The 24,029-nt window shown below is 39.7% G+C and overlaps 1 protein-coding gene across 3 annotated transcripts in view; it reads right to left on the bottom strand.

Moving 5' to 3' along the window:
* SGCD (sarcoglycan delta) overlaps positions 1-24,029 on the bottom strand; it is an 832,261-nt gene that overhangs the window by 329,943 nt on the left and 478,289 nt on the right. For 2 of the 3 annotated variants that reach the window (XM_033096288.1, XM_033096287.1), the window contains one exon: positions 2,973-3,161. In XM_033096288.1, the coding sequence (XP_032952179.1) occupies positions 2,973-3,161 (189 nt within the window). Of the gene's footprint in view, positions 1-2,972; positions 3,162-16,889; positions 16,893-22,272; positions 22,318-24,029 lie in introns of those variants that run through there. The other variant, XM_033096286.1, reaches the window with a different exon arrangement.

Genomic DNA, 24,029 nt, shown 5'->3' with positions numbered 1-24,029 from the left:
TCTGGGGCAAAGAAAACTTGGTCAGATGTTCGTCCAGACTGCTATCAAGGAAGGACTCCTCCAGCATATCTCCTTGGGGATGGCACCGAAAGCAAACCTTGACAACACAGTAAATTCTGGATATCCAATCTTGGACAAATTGCCAAGTCCTCAGAAACCCTTTCAGATGACATCATTTTCTTAGTTCATTATTACTCACAGGGTTTGATTATAGTGTGAGCTTCCCCAAATCCCAAATCAGTCAATATTCCAGGTGTACAAAATAATCACTCCTTCCTATTGACAATATTTCAACCCCCTGCATAAAAGGCTTAACTGCCATCTCTTTGATTTCCTTTGCTCTTTCACCCCCACATTCTCCACTATAACACTGGTGAATATCTCATTCATTTTCAAGATCTTCACTGTCAGTAAATTATTTGTGGAGTAGAATTATAATTCCAAAAGAATATATTTTATACTGTGGTTGATGGGAAAAAATATGCTTTGAACTTGCAGGGAAAGACTGATTTTCTGACACTTCAGCTCTCTATTTGCTCAAATGCATCACTGTTATAAAGCACCAATTATGGCTAATAATGGCATGATTCTCCCCTCAGTACATACTTAGTTTGGTAAAGCTTTACGAACTCTCAATTTCAGCAATCAATTTAGTTAACTATGGGCAATAGCCTATTTCCTATAGCTGATTACCTTAATGTCCTATTGCTCCCTAAGCTCACACACACTCCGAATGAATTGTCACTCAATACATACTTGCATATACCTCTCATTATTAGGCTTGCCAGATACAACACCCTCTAGAAGCCATATTTGCGTAATATGACAGTCATCAAGGTTTGAGTTCATACTCACCACACTCACCCCTACATCTTGCAGGTTTTATAAATTAACTTCAGGCCAAACTAGGTAAAAATAACAAAAATAGACCCAAATAGGGTAAGGGGATACAGGAGTTTCAGCTAAGTTCCAGTGGGAAGGTAACAAACTCTACATTGCTTTTTGGGCCCCACAATCCAACCATCACACCAGCCAGATCCTGGGAGTATTCCAGAATATCTTCCAATCCCCCAACTCCTATATCCAACCAGTTGCTGATTAGATGTGTCAATTCCATCTTTTAAATGTATTTTCAATCATTATTCTCCATTCTACTACCCTAGCTTCAGTCTTCCCCAATTTAATATTGCAATGTAGAGGTTTTTCCATTTTACAAGTTTGTGAAATACAAAATAAAAACATTACAGACCATGCATATCAACAAACTGCAATTGTGGTCACTTTCAGACCAGATGGAGGCAGAACACCCTTGAGAGTTCTAAACTCTGAGAAATTTCCCCATTATATTGCATTCTCACCTGTGCAAGCATCTGGACTACACATCTGATCACATCTCTCTTACCTGTTTATAACACTTCTCTGAATTCTGTTTGTAAAGTAAGTTCAAGTTCAAAAAGTGTCTACAGGGTCTAATTCAGAAACAGAAGTTAAGGTGTTCCAATTGTCTAGAGCATATTACGGTGGACCCTAAAATCCCATGGAAATTGACCTGTAGCTTTCTCCAAATGTAATGTTGTGGTACCAGAGACTTTCTGTATTTTTCAAAGAATGGAACTATTTTCCACCTCAAGAAAGACATCTGTAAAATCAAGGTAATTTTTTGATTAGTTTCTTAGCTTTAACTACAAGTATTAATAAGTGAGCCATTCTGATGCCTGGAGCAGTGTCGCTCATCCTGGCATCCTAATTAAGTCCTGATGAAGCACCAATAGCTCCTCCCATTAGTGCTGAATGAAGGCACACGAAGAAAAGATGGAGCCTTGCTCTTCCTAACGTTCAGTCAGCATGGAAAACGCATGTAAAAATTATTATCGGAAGTGTGAAGTATAATAATAGATACATAAAAGGAGCTACAAGAACAGCAGAAAAGGTTTTGCCAGGCAGAGAAGATGAAGAAAAGCAGCCCAAGCAGAAGACACTGCCCAGGCAAGGCAAGGAAGTGCGACTATGCATAGTGTTGAAGATAAAAACGAACTTTAAAATTCAGAAAAGGCAAACATCCACTATCCTATTGCAGACTGCCACCTGAAAACCTTCCTGTTACTTGTGTTAAGGTCACTTATCTTTATCAAAGAGGATTTATTTTATTGCTAATTTAACTACTTACTTTTGACATCAGGTTCTTTATGACCTAAGAAGTTAAATTACTTATATTGGTAGAATGGCAAAGGAAATCCTTTGGAAAAACAACCTTAGAATAACTCTAGAAATAATTTTGTCAGGATTTTCTTTTCATTTGAATTCCAACAAGCAAATAGTCAATCAGTATAATGGCCCTAAGTATCAATAGCAAAAATTTCTTCAAAGAAGCATAAACACAAATTCCTAAAAAAATGAAACATGGCTAAGCTCCTCTTATTTCCATTTTACCCAGGTAGTGACAAAGAGAATACCCTCCTCCCCACCCACCAAAAAAATATCAAGGAGACTCCCAATTAACCATAGTCATGAGCTACCAGGTATAAATAAACAGTTACAATTCTTAGATAATCCCCAAAGTCTAATTTTACTGAGATATTTCAAGGTCCTACCTCACAAAACCTTTCATAATCACTACTAAAATGTAGGAAAACTTTATACTTTGAATTTCTCCCATATTTCCTCCGGCATTATTCACTTAAAGTGCTTGTAAACTACAGGATACAGAACACAGCTATCAAAATGGAGAGAAAGCATACAGGAGATCGTAAAGGAGGGAATGCCTCTAAATTGGATGACTAGCCTCCGAGGAATTGAGATTAGCTAGAAGTCCAGCCTACAGGTAACCTGCAAAGATTTTTTTTTTTTTAACCAAAACACCCGGTTGCTGGCTATTTTGAATCGCACTGCCACCACTTTTCCACCTTCCTCCTTGCCCCACCTTTCCCCTTCCCCCAAAAGAGAGCTAAAGAAACTTGTGTGGTTTTACTTACAATTGTGAAGTTCATGACTTTGAGAATCCAGATCGTCATGGCCAAGTTCACCAGTATTAAAATCATCAGGAGCAGGACAAAGAAATACAGGCATCGTTTCCGCCAGCCATAAATCCCCACTTTGTACACCTGTGGCCCCTCGGAGCTGGGCACGGTGCTCCGGTGGTGTGTGTACTGTTCCTGAGGCATCTGAAATAAAGGAGGTGAGAGAGAAGCACTCACATTAAACTGCTGAGGAAACTGCTGAGGAAAAAGAAAGGAAAATCATCAACTGATGAAGAGATATGGCTGGCGGCTGCGGCCTGTACCTTTCCACCTTCCCGACAACTCTAACACTCTCTTTCCTCTGGACAAGAGAGGCTCTTGGGGATGCTTGCGTCCGCCCTCTTTTTATGCAACCATCTCTCATGAGGTGTGCCAGGACGTCCACATCCACACGTCATGGGAGGCAAGGGACTCCAAGGAAGTCATTTTCCAAATGTCTCTTAGAATCCAACATCTTTGTGAGGGAGTCACTCAAAGTCCTATCCAAGTCCTGAGGGTAAAATTTAGACTTCGTCTGAGAAAACAATTTAACCCCAGCAGATCACTGTGGTGGTATAATGATATTATTTGGGCAACTTGTTTGGGGGGTAACTACCTCGAGTGCAATTATTCTGCAATGCCAGAAAGTCAGTGGCAAAAGTGACAATTTGGATCTTCCCGCTATTCCCGAGTTCCAAGGGATGCTGATGAGCACACAGATTAAGCCTCACTTGACCCAAGAATCTTCAACAAGTGATAGCGTGTGCTTAAATGCTTCCCGTGACAGAGAACTCACTACCCTTAAAGTTAGTCCTTAAGGGTCAGACAATTCTAATTGTCATCAATCAACTCATTTATTAAATAAACATAAAGGAGGTTCAAAGTCAAGTAAGGTATGGACATGCATTCTGGGGGCTTGCAGCCTAATGGGAGGACTGAGTTAGTTAAACAGTGATTATAGTAGAGTGAGATAAAGTTAGAAAAATATTTGTCAATATTAAGTAATATACCAACTCCCTTTAAAGTAAGGAAGCTTTCTGAAACCCCTGCTGTGGACAAAAGCTATCTTTATACCAGCACTACTATTATAATTAGGTACCGACATGCATCAAAGTAAGCTTATCACTTATATAAAATACTAAAACCAAAACAAATTTTAAAATTAAATACAAACAACGCTACCAACATGTGTCATTAAAAATAGGAAATAACTGACTCTGTACAAGGATGATGATGATTTGCTGAAACTAAACTGCATAACGTGGTACCAAGGGCTTTAGCTCATCATCACCCCCGTACATCATCCCTACTCTGCCACGAACCATGTGACAACAGGGCCCCTACTGATTTTCTCCATTCACATGACTGCACAACCATTTTGGGGGATTTTTACTTCATTTGGCCCTCATGTAAGTAAGCATACTTCATTCCTGAAGAATGAAGTCTGCCTCTGTTTATTTTCATCTTACTCAACAGCAATTGCATTAGTGACAGGTGGTGCCAAAGTGACCATGGTGATAAACAAAATGTGGGCCCTACATTTACATCCTTGGTTATCAGGTCATCTTCCAGATGATTCAGAATGATTACTTTATGGTTTTCAGATAATCATTAAAATGTATGCATACAACGTAAAAATCTCCCACCCCCACCCCCAGAGAACTCACGGCCTTCAGGCATCAGTGGAATTTCACTTGAAAAAACAAGTGAATCCTTACTATGGTCAACTGAAATGCTCAATAAAGGTCTGCATGCCATCTGTCTCATTCTGAACACAACCCTAATACGAGTATATCTTTAAATATATGTGTGTGGAATGAATAAATGAAAATAAAAGTAAGTGCATAACTGACGACTAAATGAATGATTTCCCCTCCACTATGAAATCTGCTGCCATATAGGGGGTGCACAAAAGTCCAAGCCAAACACCATTGGGAAGTTCTTGCTTGTATCTTTGCAAATTTCCACTTCGGGCTCCCAAAGCACTGAGTTCCCAACCAACCGGTTAGGCTTATGCTCTAAGAAAATCTCTATTTTATTACTCAGCTCCTTACAAGCCTGCGGATCAGGGCTGTGTTGTAACAACATGGGGACACCAGAAAGTCATGGCTCACTGGTCTTTTTACAAATATCAATAAGAAGGGGAAAAAATGTCTTATAAGTCTGAAGGAAGTTAGGCCTTTATTTTCCATTAAATCATATTCCGTAAATTGAGAAAATTATCACAGAATCTTAGAATCATATCTGAAATGTCCTTTGATTCTAATTTTATGGGTGACCTAAGACTAGAGCTTACCCACTTGTGCGTGGCTAGGGCAAGGACAAGAATGAAAGTCTTTGACTCTTATAGGTATGATGAACAGTGAGAAATTCTTACACATGAGGGTACAAATGAGAGATACACGTATTGCTACCACACCAATTGCCTTTTGTCTGACATTTGTCCTAACCAATGGAGGATTACATAACTTAGTTATAAAACAGCAATGACATGTTCAATAAATATTTATAAGAGGCTGGGGAGATGACTATCACACATAATTTTTTTTCATACATAGATTGTTAAAACTTGCCAGAATTCAGGGATTATCTTTACTCAGGCTGCTCAATCCTGACACACATCAGAGGCACCTATGAAGTTCTCCAAAACATCTACATGCAAGTCAATTAAATAAGCTACAAGGGTAGGACCCAGGATTCAGCATGTTTAAAAGCTCCCCAGATAATCCTAAAGTGTAAACAAGGTTGCATATCACTAGTCTAGAATAACGTCTCTCAATGCAGCAGAATCCAAAAGAAATTTAACACATGCAAATTCACGTGTAAATTCTGAGCTCTACGATGGAATTAGAACAGTTAAAAAGCTTCCCAGGCCACTTCAAGAATTTGGAAAAACTTATCTCAAAAATGGTCTTCATCCTCTTTTTTCATAGTACAACCATTTCAAGACAAATATTTTGAGACAAACTCTAGCATATAAAATAGCAAGAAAGCAGAGCTCTGCTTAAAGCAAGAGTGAGGGCTTGACTACCCTTGAGACACCTCTGCAGAACACGTATATTCCTAGGAACCAATGACTTTGTCCTCATACTCCCAGAAACCACACAAGGTTACTGACTAGCTGAGTTGCTCAAAGCCCAGAAGGGGAAGTAACTCTCTTTTCAAGTCACACAGGAAATTAGAATCTGAGGGGGATCAGAACTCAGATCCTCTGATGCCTGGTGCAGTGGCATATTTTGCATGTCATGAGGGCTCCTGTATCTCCACCATACACCCTGCCTACTTTGCTCAGCCGAATGACACAAAATAACTCCAATCTGTGCCTTTGTAATTAAAAAAAGATAGACTGATAGATTGATCATTTGATCGATCAATAAATAAGGAACAGGGAAGGGAGTAAGCAATTTTGTATGAATGATTACATGAGGAAGCCTTGTCAACTGAACATATTGTAATGGATACATCTGTTGTCAATAATTCTGCCCAGAAAGAGAAAATTAAGATATGCTGAGTTCATTAATTTTTCTAGTAAAAAATCAAAACATGTTGAAATGATAAAAACGTAAGAGGAAATACAATCTCCAATCTGCGTTCCTTTTTGATTCTTCCCCAGAGAAGTTTGCTGTCCAGGGAATGAAGATGAAGTTTCAGGTCCTCCACTGTCCAGGCCCCTTCCTCAGCCCTAAGAAGGGCCATAGCAATACATTAACAGTGTCATAACTTTTTATAAAACTCACTTAAGTTAGATGTGTTAATTGCAATTAGCTAAGACCCTGTCTTTTTCAGCTTCCCTTTATGTTGGATGGCTTTGGAGGATTTACATGCATTTTGGAGATCCAACTAACCGGAAGTTAAATTGGGGGTTCACATAGTTTGGGTGCAGCGGTATATATCTCTATGGTTTGCAGACATGTCCCTGTAGAGGTACATTATGGCTCACTCTCCTGGTGTAGAAATGTCTTTCAGCAGTTCTTACACCCTTGGTGCCAACTCACCAAGCACGGTGCCACAGAGGCACAGGACCAAAAGACACACTGCAACGTAAGCATCTCCTATAATGGCCAGTACCAGAAACATGTGGGTATAGAGAAGCCAGAAGCTAGTTGGACTAGTTTCTCATCATCAGATATATAATCATCAAATTTCAAATGTATGATTCAACAATCACTGATACCTAGTCAAAATGGAAATTCTCTCCTGTCATGAATACAGTCAATTCAGCATATATAACTATAAATGTTCCACAATTTTTTTCTTTTTTTAATGGGAATCACAGAAAATAAAATTAATCAGACTTCTTGTGTTTGCAGGTTATATGCACTGTGTGTCTGTATCCTGTATATAAAGTTACATTCTTTATGCATCTACAGTAAAAAAAAATAATTAAGTTCTATTGAAATTGCCATAGTAGACAATTATCTTCCTATTGTCTATACAGCAAGTAATAGTGCCAAGTAGCTGTCAGATGAAGAGACTATGAAAGGATGTGCAACCAAAACCTGTAGAAAAAGTATGTCAGATAGTTAATTATTAACAATATTATTTTTCTGGATTTTATGATATGCCTTCTTTTAAAATTAATAATTTAATTTTCTTTCTCATTCTAAATACATATTCATGTTTTTAACGTAGGTTTGTGCCTCTAATTCTTTTGGTTTTTCCTTAAAACAGCCCCACATAATATTTAAGCTTCAGGCCTCACGAAACCTGATCCTCCCCTGCTCCCTCTTGGAAGGGACCCGAAGCACACACCAAAACACCACCCTGAGACATCACTGCTCAGCTGAGCTCCATGGCAGGCACAATGATCTGGAACTGGGAGTGACCGTCAGACTTTTGAATACATAAGAAACCCTCCAGGATTTTGATGAAATGCAGATTTTGAGGCCTCACATCAAAAGATTCTAATTTAATAAGTCTGGGAGCATCTAAGAAATCTGTATTTTTAACAAGCACCAAAATTGGTTCTGATAATAATAGCCCAGGCACCGTGCTTCAAAGACAGAGATTTAGATCCAACACAGAAAAGAATCCCTGGTCCATGTTTGCCTCCGCTCGTGTTGTGTTGGTTCTCACCAGAGCACCCATCTTCCTCCCCTAGCCCTAAATATATATACCCTGTTTCCCCGAAAATAAGACCTAGCCGGACAATCAGCTCTACTGCGTTTTTTGGAGCAAAAATTAATAGAAGACCCGGTTTTACATATTATGTTATATTATATTATATTATATTAATATTATATTATATTAATTATATTAATTGTATTATGTTATATTATTATATTATGTTATGTTATGTTATATACGACCGGGTCTTATAGTAAAATAAAACCAGGTCTTATATTAATTTTTGCTTCAAAAGATGCATTAGAGATGATTGTCCGGCTAGGTCTTATTTTCGGGGAAACACGGTACTTTGCTACCTTTCACATTTTCGCTGCATTGCTACCCTGGATCTTTCATTTCCATCATCCTCTTTCAGCAGTATATTGTATATTATGTTCTTTGCAGTCTTTGGTGTCTTGGTTTTTCAATGAGCACAAACCTTTTTTGCCATATTAAAACAAAAACAAACAAACAAAAAAACTTAGCTTACCTTTATTATCCTCTCTACATGTCACCTAACTTTACTCTCATTGATGCCCAGGGTTCCCCATTGGCAAATCCTCGGAATCTCATAATCTCAACCATCTACTGACATGGCCCATTCAAAAACCACTCATAATGTCCCTGATCAAAATTTAATGTACTTTTCTTAATGTCCATTTTCCTTGGGCCTTCTGAAGCTTGATGCTTTGACAACTTCTCCCTCCCACCTTCTTCTTTGGCAGTCAGGACACTGCAGGCCCAGGGCTTCTTTTCGATATCTTTGATTACTATCAGACTTTCCAAATTCTCCTCTGTTTCTTTCTAACAGCTTCACAATATGAGTTAGTGTTCTCTCTCTCATCTCAGAGACAATGCTCAGTGTCATACTTGCACTTTATGCTTCTACGAGAATACAACTCAACTTACCATGTTAACCCGTTCCCATCTCAGACTGGATGTGTCTAAATGTCTTTCGTCCATCTACTCCCTCATCAAATAATTACTGATCATTGATCAAATTCCATATACTGTGTGAAGGGTTTCAAGATACCACAGAAAGAATTACCTTGCCTTTATGATGCTCACAGCCTAGGTGGTGGGGGAACAATGAACAGTACATGCATAAAGAAACACAAAGAAACAGTACCTACACTGAAATATATATATATATACACACACATATATATATATGTATATGTATATACACACACACACACACACACACTATATATATATACACACATACATAAATATGTGTGTGTGTGTGTGTGTGTGTATATATGGTGATGTTAAAGAGAGCATCACAGGATGGAAGGTATTTTTCAGACTCATCAAAAGAGAGCTCTCTGAGAAGGTAACATTTAAGCTGAGACTTGAAGGATAAGAAAAAGACAGCAAGGCGAAAGCTGGGATAAAAAAATGTTCCAGGCAGAGGAAAGAAAGCAAACGCCCCCGTGTGAGCAAAGTCTGTGTGATTGGCTGCAGTGAGTGAAGTGGAGAAGGGCGTGAGCTGAAAACGCTAGCTAGAGTCAGATGACGCTGGGCTTTGGAGGCCATATTGAAAAGTCAGATGCTATTGAGAAGGCCGTGAAAGCCTATGGCAGATTGGAAACAAGGGAGTGATAATCTGATTTATAATAGCAGCAATGCCTAAACCACGTAGGGGCAGAATAAGTATTTTTTGTTTGATGGTTTATAACAATCATTTTTCCCCCTCTTTCTATACCAATCATACCTCAAAACACTCCCAAAAGTTGAATAATTCAGCAAAATGAATTGCAACCCATCTAACATGTCCCTCTAGGAAGCTTTCTTGCATTTGAGGGGGTGTATTCGGCATGCGAATTTTAAAAAGGAGTCCCTGTATTCAGCTTCACCTTTTTTCTTGAGAATTACAAGACAGAAGTACTTTTCGTCAGATTTTGGGAACAATTTTACATTGTTACACAATATATTTTACAGTCATATATATAATTTCTCTAAAGATTTCATAAATTCTAAGTATTTAAAACTTCTTTCAACACCAATAGCACCTCAACAATGGTATGTGTATGTAATTGGTATGTATGTAATGGTATGTATATAAATGGTATGTATGTAATGGTATGTATGTAAATGGTATGTATGTAATGTGTGTGTGTATGTAATTCTGTTTATCTATCTATCTATCTATCTATCTATCTATCTATCTATCTATCTATCTTAGTATACATTTGTTCAATGAGTGAATAAAAATAAAGCCAATGCTAAATAGCGAAGTGTATACTCCAGCCATAAGTAAACACCTATAAGATCAGAAACAAAGGAATGAAAACTTATACTTGCCTCCCTTTCTAAAGATACACACAATTATACTCATGTTAACTAGGCTGAAATCCAAAAGGATTTCAGGCTGTATTCTAACTAGGCTGTATTCTTTCATGAGGCTATTTTCAGTGTTCACCTGTTTATAAACAAATTCAGGTTACTTAAAGATAATCTGTTTCTTGCATACAAAATGAATAGGATTATATTCACCAAAGAATGAATATAGTGAAACTTTCTGTTGCTTTGCCACTAGATAAGAAGGAACTATAATACCAATAGTCAAGGCAGTGTCATAACATAATAACCACCTATAATAATGGGCTAATTACAGTTGCCAAATATAGTAGATGTAGGGTTTCCAAGGAAAGTGATCTGGGTGGGCGTATTATTAAAACATGATTTTGAGAGCCATAACCTCTTCTGAATCGTCATACCTGGAATCACATACCATTCTAGAATCTAGGCCTGGTGCTAATTTAATGTGACCGTCTCCAGGAGAAGATCCACTTTGATGACTTGGACTTGGAAAGGACCTCCTCTTAGGCTGCGTGACCTTGTTTCCCTTCTGCCACTGCAGCCACCAGCAACCCTGCTGTGACTGTCTGATGCCTAGACAAGCTTTCCCAATGGGCTCAGAAATGCCCAGCATCAGACATAGGAGCCACAGAGGGATTTGCACAAAGCTCGTGGTTGCTGTGAAGTTGTCACAAGGATCCCTGAGACAGGCCCAGCCTAAGTGTCCCCTGGCCCCTGCAGCTGCTGCTCCTCTAATTAAGGAAGCTGCATTCGATGCCTAGTTTAACGACACTGAGCTTCAAGGTGATGAGTCCCACCTCTTTGACAAGCCTTTGACATCTTAATGCAGAAACCCGTCTGATCAGACTCAAGTGGTCATAGATTTTATACCATGTTGGCTTCCCTTCCTAAATCTGGCCAGTACCAACCAGCTACTAGAGAATCTTATACTTCTCCCCGTTCCTACATTGCATCAGTTGATACAAGAATGATGGAAGGTCTTGGGGCAGAAACATACACAGCGGGCTCAGGTTGGGAGGCTGCATACATATTCTAGAATCATACTGTTTGAAGCCATCACTTTTTGTCTGCACTCAGTGCTTTATTTCAGCAGGGTTCTTCTTCAGGAGACAAACAAGTGTTTTCCTTCCAAATAAAATATCTGGAAAACAGTGACAGTATCTGCATTATCAACCTGCTGTGCGAGAATGCATTATGTTTCGAGGGGTGATTAAAAAGCAATCAGTAACCTTCTAAAGACATGTCAATGCCATCAAGTTTCCTGGTGATTTTTCTTTGGGGCCTGTAAAACTTTACGGGCCATGGTCTTCTCTACTATTAGGGTAGAGCTGAGAACAGGGAAGCATTTCACAAATGCTTGCTGGACTCTTCCACCCACCACGCTTCATAATACCTTGTTCTATAAGGGAACTTAGGGGAGTCCTAATGAGTGTAATACTATGTACAGTTATGTATTGTGGGGGAAGAAACATGGCAAAACAGAATGGGCCTTCCAGAAAATTCCCAGTCTTGATCTATGTTTTCAACGGAAAAAAATTTTTTTCCCGTCTGCCATGTACTAGGTACCACAGTGGATCCTGGAGATACATAGGTCTTCAAATGGATATGAATATGATTGTATTTCTGCTTTCATCAAGCTTGTGTTTAATGGGAGAGATGGACAATAAACAAGTAAACGGAGGAAACTATTAGAACTAAAGTTAGGTGCCAGGAAGAAAACAGGATTCCATGATCACACTGGTGATCATTCTGACCAAGTGACAAGTAAGGTGAGGTGTAGAGGTGGAACAAGTTTTCCAGCAGAGGACACAACAAGTATTTGGCCTTACGAGCATGGTCAAGTTAGGCACAATGGCTGGCAGAGCTGGCTTTGAACGAGCTCAGAAGAAAGGGTAAGGGTGGAGCTTGTAGAGAGCGGCTGTGGGGCTGTACCTTATAGGTCATGGTAGAGAGTAAAGAATTACGTTATTAGCCAGACGAATAACTATATTATCTTATTTAGAAATAAGACAAGTGCTACAAATCAAGTGAGCTAGAGTTTGTTGGTGATGACGCGGCACGTGAAAATTTCCAATACATTTAAAAGTAAACATGAATTTCGTCATTGTATATGATTGTAACCAGTTCACATAAATAGTGGAAGGCAGTTCCCTCACAGGCTCCTTGCCGTTTCTAGAGTTTGTTATGGAATCTGAGTCATTTTGGATTGTTTTGGCATATAAACAGTTTTCCATTAGCCATGTTAATTTTGAGGTCTCTGATTTAAAACTATCTGCTTTCAAGGATTGTTTTCATTCAGGCATCCATATAAGGCATTAGTCTTGGATTACTAATGTTTGGCACAATTTAGAAAATTGTAACAAACTCATCATTTTTACTTTTGATGTAATGATGAACATTTTTTTCCTTGTAAAATTCATCCAGGACAGTAAATAACTATTAGTAATTGCGTGTTTTGCAATTAACATTTTAAACCACAATTATTTTTGTACCAACCTAATACTTATGCGAAATGATCCAGGAACATCATGTTCTCTTTAAACAAATATTTTGATTAATTTAAAAGTTAGGTATTCCATATTTTAGTTTTCTAAGAATTTGATTATGCAAGTTTTGAACACTTTATACTGAAAAAAAATTAGACAAGTGCATGTATTTAAAAGAACCAAAGAACATACAGTTAAGAAAATCCCTTTTTCATTCACACTTTGAGCCTCCCTCCTCAGATGCAACTATAACCATATATTTTTTTTTATCCTATAGAAATATTTAACACATATACATGCTTTAGTCAATATATACATTCAGTTCATACTCACATGTTTAATTTTTTTCTTTTCTTTACACAAAAGGGCATATTGTATGTTCTTTATTGTTCCAAATCTAAGTTGGTTCACTTAATGACATCATTTAGTGATAGTCCCATAAGAACATACATAGTGATAGTCCCATAAAAACATAGTTTTAAATTGCATGGATACATGATATTTAACCTAACCAACTCCTTAGTGATGAACAGTGAGGTGGTTTCTAGTAATTTTCTGTTCCCAGTGCTTATTCAAATAAAATAAATACATGTCGGGTCTTCCTATAAACTGGCACTAGATATTGAGTAGTAAAAGGACAGATTCCCGCCTCTTGGACCTTCCGTTCAAGTGGAGGATATGATAAGCAGATAACAGACGTGTAACTTTTCATACTTATTACTAGGAGTAAGTCTTATGAAGGAAAAGGGAAAGCTGGAAAAAGAGACAATGACCGGGGAGGCTCCGGTCTATAGCATAAGAAGAGCCTCTCTTAGTGGAGAAATATGAAAAAACAAACAAATAATTAACAGTAAGAAAGTAAAGCATGAGGATACGTGGGGGGTGGGGTCCTGTTAGAGGAAACAGTACCAACAGGTGCAAATGCCGTGAGGCGGGTGGGGCCTTGGCATGTCTAAAGGACAGTGTCACTAGATCAGAGTGAACAAGAGGGAGAGTGTGTGAAAATAAGCTTGCAAGCGCAGGCAGAGGGTTGTACACCAGGTCTTGTAAGCCATAGTATAAACCTGGTATGGTGCTGATTGTGAGAGTAACTTTCAGAGAACTGAGGGAGAGGGATGAGAGAAGCAGATTTTCGCTTCGGATCACTCCAGCTGTTCTCTAAGGAATGGGACTGCAAGGGATGAAAATGAACGTGGAGAAACCAGGGGCACGTGACCACTACTCTTGCCCAGACAGCATAGCCCAGACCAGGGTAGAGGTGAGGGAGAAAGTGGCAAGTTGTTGTATTTGGAATCCATTTGGAAGATAGAGCTCACGGGATTTACTGCTGCCCGACACATAAGAGTGTGTGCAAGGAAAGGACAGGAGTCAAGGAGAATGCCCAAGTTCCAGTGTGAGCAGCGAGGTGAACGAAGGTGCCATCCATCAGGACGGAGAACATTAGGAGAATAGTAAGCTCATGGGGCAGGAGCAAATGGAGTGTGTGGAGGGGAGATAGAGAACTCTGTGTGGTCACATTGATTTTGAAATGCACAGAAGAATCCAGGGGGTGGCATCACCAAGCCACTTCAAAATGCATCTGGAATTCAAGGGGAAGAACGGGCTTAGAGATTAAACATTTAAGTCTCCAGCATATGAGTATTATTTAAAGCCATAGGAATGGAACGTAAATGTTTCCCGTATGTCCAAATGTATCTCTCAGAGAAGCCCTTAGAAACTAAATTGCTAGATCAAATTGTGTGTGTGTGTGTGTGTGTCTATTTGTGCATGTATGTGTGTGTGTATATATATATGTTTTCTTATAGATATCATTAAAGTTCTCTTCCAAAGTACATCACTTATACATAAATTCAAAATATTTATCTCCGACGCATTAGAAGACATTTCAGTATAATTATGAACATTAATTCATACTGTCCTAGAGATTTAGATTTGTGAAGTGGCGGTTGAAGTAGTTTCAGACAGAAATACATTTGTGGAACACACACATACATTTGTATGAGGCATTATCAGATATATGAGCTCATACATTTCTGACAACACTCTAGGAGATCGATGGTATTAAAACTACTTCATAAATTAAGATACGGAGGTCCTAAAGAATGAAAGAATGTTCTGGAGGACTCCAGTTGGTTAGGGTGTAGACTCCAATTCAGGCCTGATATTCTTGCCATTACACATAGAATGAGGCAGACTTGGCTTTCCCCAATGAGAGGCAGGTGTTAAGAATCACCATCTAGGTATGCATTTAGTGTGGAGTGCACAAACACTGCCATCACCTGACAAATCTGTGTGTTCCTCCAGGTCCTCCCATGGCACTATTCTAGGCATTTGGGGTACATCGATGAGCAAAAACACAGGTCCCTCAGCTCACGGCAGTGGCAGGAGGCAGTGATGGGAGAAACAGACAACAAACATGAACACCTTGTTTGACACTTATGTTAAAGAGAACGAATGCTATGAGGAAAAGACAAAAAAGAGAGAGAGAGAGACAAGAAAATGGGGATCAGCAGTGCCGGGGGTAGGGTGGGGAGCAGAGCAGCTTCATATTTGAAAAGCATGGGAAAGGCTGACCTCATGGAGATGGTGCTATTGGACCAAAGACTTGAAGGAATCTTGAGAGTTGTTGAAGATTTGGCTGTTCATAAAACTCAGACATTTTCAACAGGGTCCTTGATGTTGCAAGTTCAGGGCCAGAAAAGAATATGTAAACTGAACATTCCTGAACAGAAAAAAATAATTTCAAACACCTGACTGTAAATTTAATAGTCCTTTTCATAGCTTTCTTCATGGAAGAGACAGATCCTTTTCAAGAAACCAGCTACCCTGTGTGGTACAAGGTCTGTGTGGCTTAAATCCCCATGGATGATTCTGACCAGAACCAGATAATGACAACCGCAGCCAAGCCACTACAGCTTTGCTGTGACTTGGGGACCAAGCTGTGTAATAATATGACAAAGAGCATGACACAAACACTTTAAGATCAAAGAATGAGACACAAAGCTTGAAGGGAACATGGACGATACAAAGTTCAAACTATTACTTAGCAGACGCGAAAACCAGTTCAGGGAGGTGAAATGACTGAATCAAAATCACACAGTAAATCAGTGACAGACCAAAGTCAGCTAAACCAAAAACCAGGGTGTTTCCGGAAAATCCCAGGCTTCTATCTTTTCAACTTAAACTCCTATTAGACATCACTTTCATCAAACACTTTACATATGCATTTTGAACAATATCCAAAGGCAAATCACAACAAAACCATCGGTTTCCTAATACAAAAAAAGCATCTAAAACTGATGACAAACACTTGGGTAATGGTTGCCAGGTGCCAGACACTGTTCTAAATGCTTTACTCAACTTGTTTAATCCTCACAGACATACAATTATGAGGTAGGTATTATTTATCATTATCCTCATTTTACAGCAGAGGCCTCTGAGAAACTAAGAGGTTAAGTAACCTACCCAAACTCACTCAGCTTGTTAAAGACATAGCAAGAATGTGAACCCAGAGTACCTGGCTGAAAAACCTGTTCTCTCAATTCTTATGTTAAATGCTTCCAGATATATGTATATTTGTGGTCAGAACAGCATGGTTACTGATTCACAAAATCTTTTGTAACAGTTTTAGCTAGTATTTCTCAACATGGGTATTAATTTCAAGTCAATTCATCAAATACTTATTGAGCAACTACTATAATTCAGCCAGGGTGCATATTACTCTCTCTATAGGCATTTTCCCCCAGGTAATAAACCATCTTTGATATGTCTCTAAAACTTATAAGCTTTTACCACATCATGAAAAACAGCTACAACAAATTAGATACATCCTTTTCTAGTGATTCAATAGTTCTATAAAATTAGCATTGATCCGGTAGATTCTCCCCTGACAATTGTATTTGGTAAGGATCTTTAGCTATTACCTAAGCTCTCAAACACTTGCAATGAAATCTGTGGTCTGAAAGGAAATGCTCACCATCTCATTTTTCGTCATGTTATTATTTTTTAAATCCAAGTGTCCAGAAACAAGCATGATAACAATAATACCTAAAACGTTATTACGCAGTGGGATAAGCACTTCACATGTGTCTGTAAGTATATATGTACATATGTCTGTTGAGGTATATCTTACTGACAGTGAAATACACATATACTAACTATCCAGCTCGAGTTTTATGAATCCGTACATCTGTATAAACAATATTCAATCAAGAGAGGGACTATTTCCACCACCCTAGAAAGTTCCCTCATGTCCCTTCCTAATCAACCCCCACCCCAGAGGCAGGGACTGTTCTGGATTCTATGACATTTAAAATTTGTAATCCTATGTACAATCATATGATGTGATTTTCTAAGGACTCTCTGACTCTGAGACTTGGGCTCTTGACCACCGTGCTGCTTGCTGCATTTCTTCTTGGTCGATACTTATCCCATCTCAACACTGTCCTCTAAGAGAATCAAGCCATAATACCTGAACTTCTCTCCTACGCATCTAGAATGGTACTATATGCACCACCCTTGAAACAACTGAACAAATGGTCACTCGACTTTTCCACATTCTGAGGGTCAGATGAGTTGAGAGCTTAGTAATGTCAACACCTACAGATAAGGAAGGTGGAGCCAGTGGATGAAGGTGACACACACCTCCTCAGAGGGACAGGAGCTGCCCAGGTCCCACCACCTGCCATGTGCTGAGAAATCAGACTGGGGATGTCCATCTTCAGCTTTTTCTAGAGTTGTACGTAATATCTCAATATGTTTAAATACTTTGTAACTAAGTCAACTAAAAAACAAAAACAAAACATAACGAACCAAAACGTGCCTATAGGCCAGCCCTTGGATTGCTAGTCTGTGACATGCCTCGGCCTGGGAAACTCCAGCGGGCACGTGACCCAGAAGTGAGGCCCCAAATCTTCCACGGTCATGGCCAACTTTAGGAGTTAATGTTTGTCATTACATGGTCAAAGTTATGCTGTCCAGACTCTGGTCTATTACCAACACTCCTGACCAATGAGAGCAGCAGATGACCTCAAGAGACACATACTACACAAACAAGAGAGAGAAAAACAGGCAACAGGAAGATGGAATAGAATAAAAAATAGAGGGAAAGAGCTAGGAGGAGTCAGAAGAAGAGAGATGGTAGAAGAACAGGAAAGAAAGGATCAGCTGTCTCCAGGCTTTAAGCAGTCTGCTTTCATGGAATGAGTCATGCCCGGTACCACAACCCCAACCAGAATTAAGACAATGGGTGGTGCTGAATGATCTGCCTGGAGAAAGGAATGAACCCTGGTATTTACTTACTTGAGCTTTAATGAGAGGAGTTTCAGAGGCTGAATACCTCAACCCCAGCAAGTAACTGCAGGGTTTCAGAAGTTCAGACACGTATTACTCGGAAGTCAGGGTGCTGACAAGAGTCGGATCCTATCACTCTGGCCAGGGAAAGTGTTTTGAACAAAGAGAGAGTTTCTAATCCAGGGCAATGTAGTTTTTATCTGGAAGCTGTGCTTGCTTTAAATAGGTGTCATCGCATTATTGGTTTTAAAAGGAGAAAAACGCCATCGTTCCACATCCACCCATACATCCAGAGCTCCATTAGGACAACCACCAGCAAAGACTTCCAAGCAAATCGACCTCACAGGACTTACACACATAGTGAACCGTGGTGACACATCCCTCACCCAGGCCTGCCGACCTGTCTGACAGACAACCCCGGGGACACAGCTTACATGGCTTCCTTTACATAAGACGGTTCACACTTGACAACAAGAATGTGAAGCTATAATGAAGATGATCACCTTTCGGTGTAGCTGCAAAGGTGAAAGAAAGGAGACAGGGGAATCTGCAGAGAAGTTAGGCAACACAGAAAAAGTAACCTGGACGAGTCCGTGTAAAACATTCTCTCCTCTGCTGATTGCCTCAAGTCTTCATTGTGTCTTGATCTGCCTATTGCATTATTTGTCAATGTGGCTCATGCTGGCCCAGTTAATATTAAGTACAGATAGCTAAAATACTTAACTCCTTACTGTGTGCAAGGCACCATGCTAAGTGGGTTACATACACAATCTCACATCATACTATGAGGTAGATACTACCATGTCCATTTTCAAGATGATACAATTATGCACATGGAGATGATGTAACTTGTCCAACGTCACACGGCCAGGATCACAGTCCAGGGTTGTCTGCCTCGGAGCCTGGGCTCAGTTTACAATATGCCCTGTTTCCCCGAAAATAAAACCTAACTGGACAATCAGCTCTAATGCATCTTTTGGAGCAAAAATTAATATAAGACCTGGTCTTACATTATATTATATAACACCCAGTTGTATAAGACCTGGTATTATATTATATTTATTATATTATATTATATTATATTATATTATATTATTATATGTATTATATAAGATCGGATCTTATATTATAGTAAAATAAGACTGGGTCTTATACTAATTTTTGCTCCAAAAGATGCATTAGAGCTGATTGTCCGGCTAGGTCGTATTTTCGGGGAAACACAGTAATCTTCTTCTGCTGCAAGATCACTCCCACCTCCCATTCTTCTTTCTTACTGTGCTTTCTCCCTTACAATTATCCTTTTCCCTTTGGGTTAACAGCTGCATGGTGTCCTGTTCATGGTAATATCATTCCATGGGGTCACGGGACACAGGACCCAATGCACATGTCAGATGACTGCAGTTGAGAGCAGGGAACAGTATTTTTGTCAGAAGGATGTTAACTGGAATATTAAAAGAGATCTGCGTGGGAATAGGTGAAATAATTCAACTAAGACGTTCATACAGAAATAGGAGAGTTGAGGAACTATAAAAACCATACGTTATGAGAAATAGAAAATCTGATTCCATTTCACCGATGGGAAAACTGAGATCCAGCTACCAGTGGAGTCAGGACATACGACCACCTTCTGGCCACCTCTACCTTCTCTTCACCTCAGCTCTGCACCAAGTGCCACTACCACCCTCAAATGTAATTTAAGAGACTATGACATTAGCCTATATAGCGTAAGAGATTACGACATGGGTTACAAAGTACAGAGACACGGATTTCGCCCAATCTGAGGAGGTTTCAGATGAGAAACAACGCTCCCAGCTGCTTCAGTGTAGGGAGGTTCTCCGTAATCACATCCGGCTGGCATCTGTGAACATTGTTACAAATGGAACCCTGCAGTGGACAATGATTTAGCCATAACTACATTAAACAAACTCAGTCTGTGGACCAGTGTCTTACTGGTTTCCACACAATCACTCAGGGAACTTTTAAAACTAGAGCACTTCTTAATTCTAATCTCAGAAATGCTAATTCAGGAGATTTTGAGAAACCATGGGACCAGGTAATTTCTGAGGGACTGTCTAACAGTAAGAGTCCACTGCAATGTCACTGTCTTCTAGCATGGCTTCCGAAGAATCACTCAGCTGTTACTGAGCCATGCATATAACATGCAGTCCACGCCGGACTCAGCGTCAAGGAACAAGAAGCATTACCCTCTCAGACTGCCTGTGTTCTTTTCTGGTCTCAGGGTCCACTTCTTTACAATGGAAGAAACGGATTATTAGAGCAGTGTTTTTCAAACGTACTTGTTCATTGATTCATTTTTTTTTTAAGCATTTCTGGCCCAAACTATCCATGTCTGTCCCACAGATATCCTCCCTGCTGTTCGCTGCTATGAGAATTCTGTTCATTATTAGGCAGAAAGCCCTTGATCTGAATCTGTGGGCTCCTAGTCCACACTCAGAGGGTGGGACATAATTAATTGGCCTAAACTTCTCATGGTAATATCATTCCATGGGGCCAGTGAACACGTGGCCATGGGGCCAATTCTGGTTGGGTATTCTGAGACACTAGGGGAAGTCTATCTGGGAGGGGTGAAAAGGGGCAAAGCTGATGAGGCTAAATATTTATCACCTTCCTGTCCTGCCAACATTGCCCTGATCTGAACACGACACATAAAGATGAGCGTGGGGAGTTGAGCTCGAGGGCTGAGGATGGTGGGACAGAAAGGAAGCTCTGGTCCTCGGGGACACTGCTCACCTGCTGCTACTGTCCTGGACTGTCTAGGCGTGGTCCTCATCTGTACGTGCAAAAGTGAGCTCTTACACATTTAAACTTCTGTGGGCATAAACTTCTGGCACTCGCCGTCCAATGTCATCTTCACTGACAACAGCATTAAAACTCTTTCTAAATGAAGTACATTGCAAAGCCTCAATATACGTACGCAACAAACAAAGGTGGCTGGCCAACATTAGAAACGCAGACCGGGTGTTTTCAGGGTTGTGCCTCCCCAGAGTCCCACTGGGGTTCCTCCAGGGAAGGAGAATGGGCCACGATCAGCATCTCTTAAGGGGGCGTGCCCAAGTCACCTGGGGTCTGAGAGTTCTCTACCAAATCTGTTCTTGTATTTTTCCTTGCTTTTGATGTGCTTATTTTATTTGTGCAAATTCTGTCCTAGCAAATGTAGATCTGAGGTACGACCACCGACCACCGGCTACTACTGCACAGTTTGGGTGTCTGAGTTTGCCTTCACTGTATGATCCTGTTGGCAACAAGTGATGCCATTCTGTCACAAATAATGAGAAAGGAACAGAGTGTTTTATAACACAAAAGGGCACATTCCCTGCAGGTGAAGGTCAAAGGATATCATGGCAGCAAGTGAAAGTAGAGCTGACGACAAAAAAGTCATGAAAGAATCAAGTGTCTGTCCAAAAGGCAGGAATATGAATGCACTGAAATCAAAATAACCTCCAGGTAACTGTCAGTCCCATGTTCATGATGAAAGCTTTATTAAATTCTAGCAAACCTCTACATAAGAAACCAATTTTGATAATCTGAATATTACTATTACGTAGTTTTTCTTTTGTATTTAATGCATACATTTGTTTTAGTGTTATAGCTGTGCAACAATGATTAAAACAGAGGTAATATCTTCACTTCCAGGGATAATATCTAAGTGGGTATTTCTGGTTTGTACATATTTAAATGATAATAGAATAACAAAATCAACAATGGACACATGGATCTGTTTTCCACTGCTGTTACAAGGAGTTGCTATATTAGTGAAGCTCAAGAAATTCTGAACTACAGAATAGCCCGAACCCCTTCCAGAGGGAGAAATCCATGATCCCGGGAACCTCCTTCTGTTATGAAACAAATATTAAAAACACCTCCACCAACAATGTGGTACACTCCCTCGGGGATGGTTTTTAAAATAATATAAGTAAATATAATTAAAGAAATGCATTTATTCAAATAAAGCATATACAACATTTTATGTTCCTTTTCAAGAACTCGTCTTAATAATGAAGTGCAGAGCCTTGAACAAGTTTTGCTCACTGCGATCACTGACCCACCTCCAGCTGGCGCCTTCACTCAACATCCACCCTGCAGGAATATCTCTGGACGGAACAAATAAGAGTTAAAAATAAGGCCTTAAGAGCCCGGGCCCTCCTTGCTTAGGAAATCTGAACCCTTGGGCGATGCCATTCTTACAAAATGTGCTTTCTGATTACTTCCAGAAGGCACAGCAGGACAGCCTGACCATGGAGTCTCCTATTGTGAAGAGGGTAAAATAATTTTCTGCACTGAGGCCATGGTTTAGCCACACACTTCAAATCAAACAAATCAGTGCCTGCTGGTTTTTGCTGTATTGAGAATGTATTTTAGTTCTGGGCACTGACGCCCGACCGCCCTCTGCCCTGGTTGCTGAGTTTGAGGTATGGCCACACCTCTCTCCACGTTGCCGGCACCTCTCCCCTGGATTCCTCTGCCCTCCACTCAGTTTTGTTTGTTTGTTTGTTTCTTTTCAAAATGTCAAGGGAGCTTGATTTTTTTCCCTCCTATGCTTCTAAAGAGGGGAACTACAGAGTTCTTCCAAATTTTAGGCACTACAGCTCATAATCCTGCAACCTGTCGTTGCCATTTCACGCCTGTTCTGCTCAATGCTTGCCATGCACTAAATTTAGGGGAGTATGACATTAGAGCTCCCTTGCGTCTCCTTTTTCACTGGCAGGGGGCTTGGCTACAGTTCACGTCAGGTCCTAATCTATCTTGGTATTTTGCTCACTCAGTAGGCACTTAGGAAAAACACACAGTGTCGCTACTATCTATCCTGACTTCCAACAGAACCCCTTTTCTTCTTCATGTCCTACGGTTCCCAAACTCTCCCCACCCCAACCCAACACAAAGACAAGGCTGATGAAGAAAAGTTTTGTGTGTCATCTCTTAGAACACGAAAACCTGTTGCAGGTCATTTCCCAAATTCCCTTCGCCAAGAGGAAAACTGTGGAGAAAATAAAATTGTTGGTTGGATGCCAACTGGATAACAACAGGACACAATGCCTGCCCACTCATCGTAGGTCCTACACAGAGAAAGACGAGAAACTCCCACACTGCTCTCCTCCTACACCCATTAATCTTACTCTCTTCTATTAGCTACTTGTTGAGAGATTTTAGAACCAAAGTAAACACACACCTGTTTTTATAGAGGTCCACCCTAAGAGCTCTAGCTACTTTTCCGCTATTCAAGAAGTATCCAAGAATCCATTCATTCATCTGTTTTCCCAACCAGACTTTTGGCCAAAACCCCTTTGGAAAACACCACTGTTGTCACTGACTGCCTTGCCAGGATTCACAAAGCTGTAGTGACATTCAGCTGAGCTCCTTCTGAACTGAATCAGCTTCTTAAATACTATTACATTATTTCGTATATTTTCTAAATGCTAAGCATATAGGAAGGTATATAACTTTCCTAGCAGGGGTGAAAATCTCTACTGCATTATAGCTGACATGTGTGAGAAAGAGTTATTTAAAATTTGATTTTTTTAAAAAAGCACTCTTCAGGAAGGTATAAAATGAGATCAATGAAATAAAATTCACACCATTATGTCTGTATCTTTTAACAATGATTTTGAGTAAACTACTATTTTCTGTTACTCTCTAATTGTCTTTTCATAAAAATACAGAAGTGTGTGTTTTTTTCAGAGAAAAACTGCCAGTCAATTATTCCTTCAACTCAGAAAAAATTGAAAATTATTATAAAAACAGAATTACAAATGTTGATCCAGTACATTTCTAGTCAAATAGATCACTGGACTCCTTAATGACCATC

The sequence above is a fragment of the Rhinolophus ferrumequinum genome, chromosome 24, assembly GCF_004115265.2.
Source record: "Rhinolophus ferrumequinum isolate MPI-CBG mRhiFer1 chromosome 24, mRhiFer1_v1.p, whole genome shotgun sequence".
NCBI classification, from domain to species: Eukaryota; Metazoa; Chordata; class Mammalia; order Chiroptera; family Rhinolophidae; genus Rhinolophus; species Rhinolophus ferrumequinum.
This window is presented reverse-complemented; position numbering and strand designations above follow the sequence as displayed.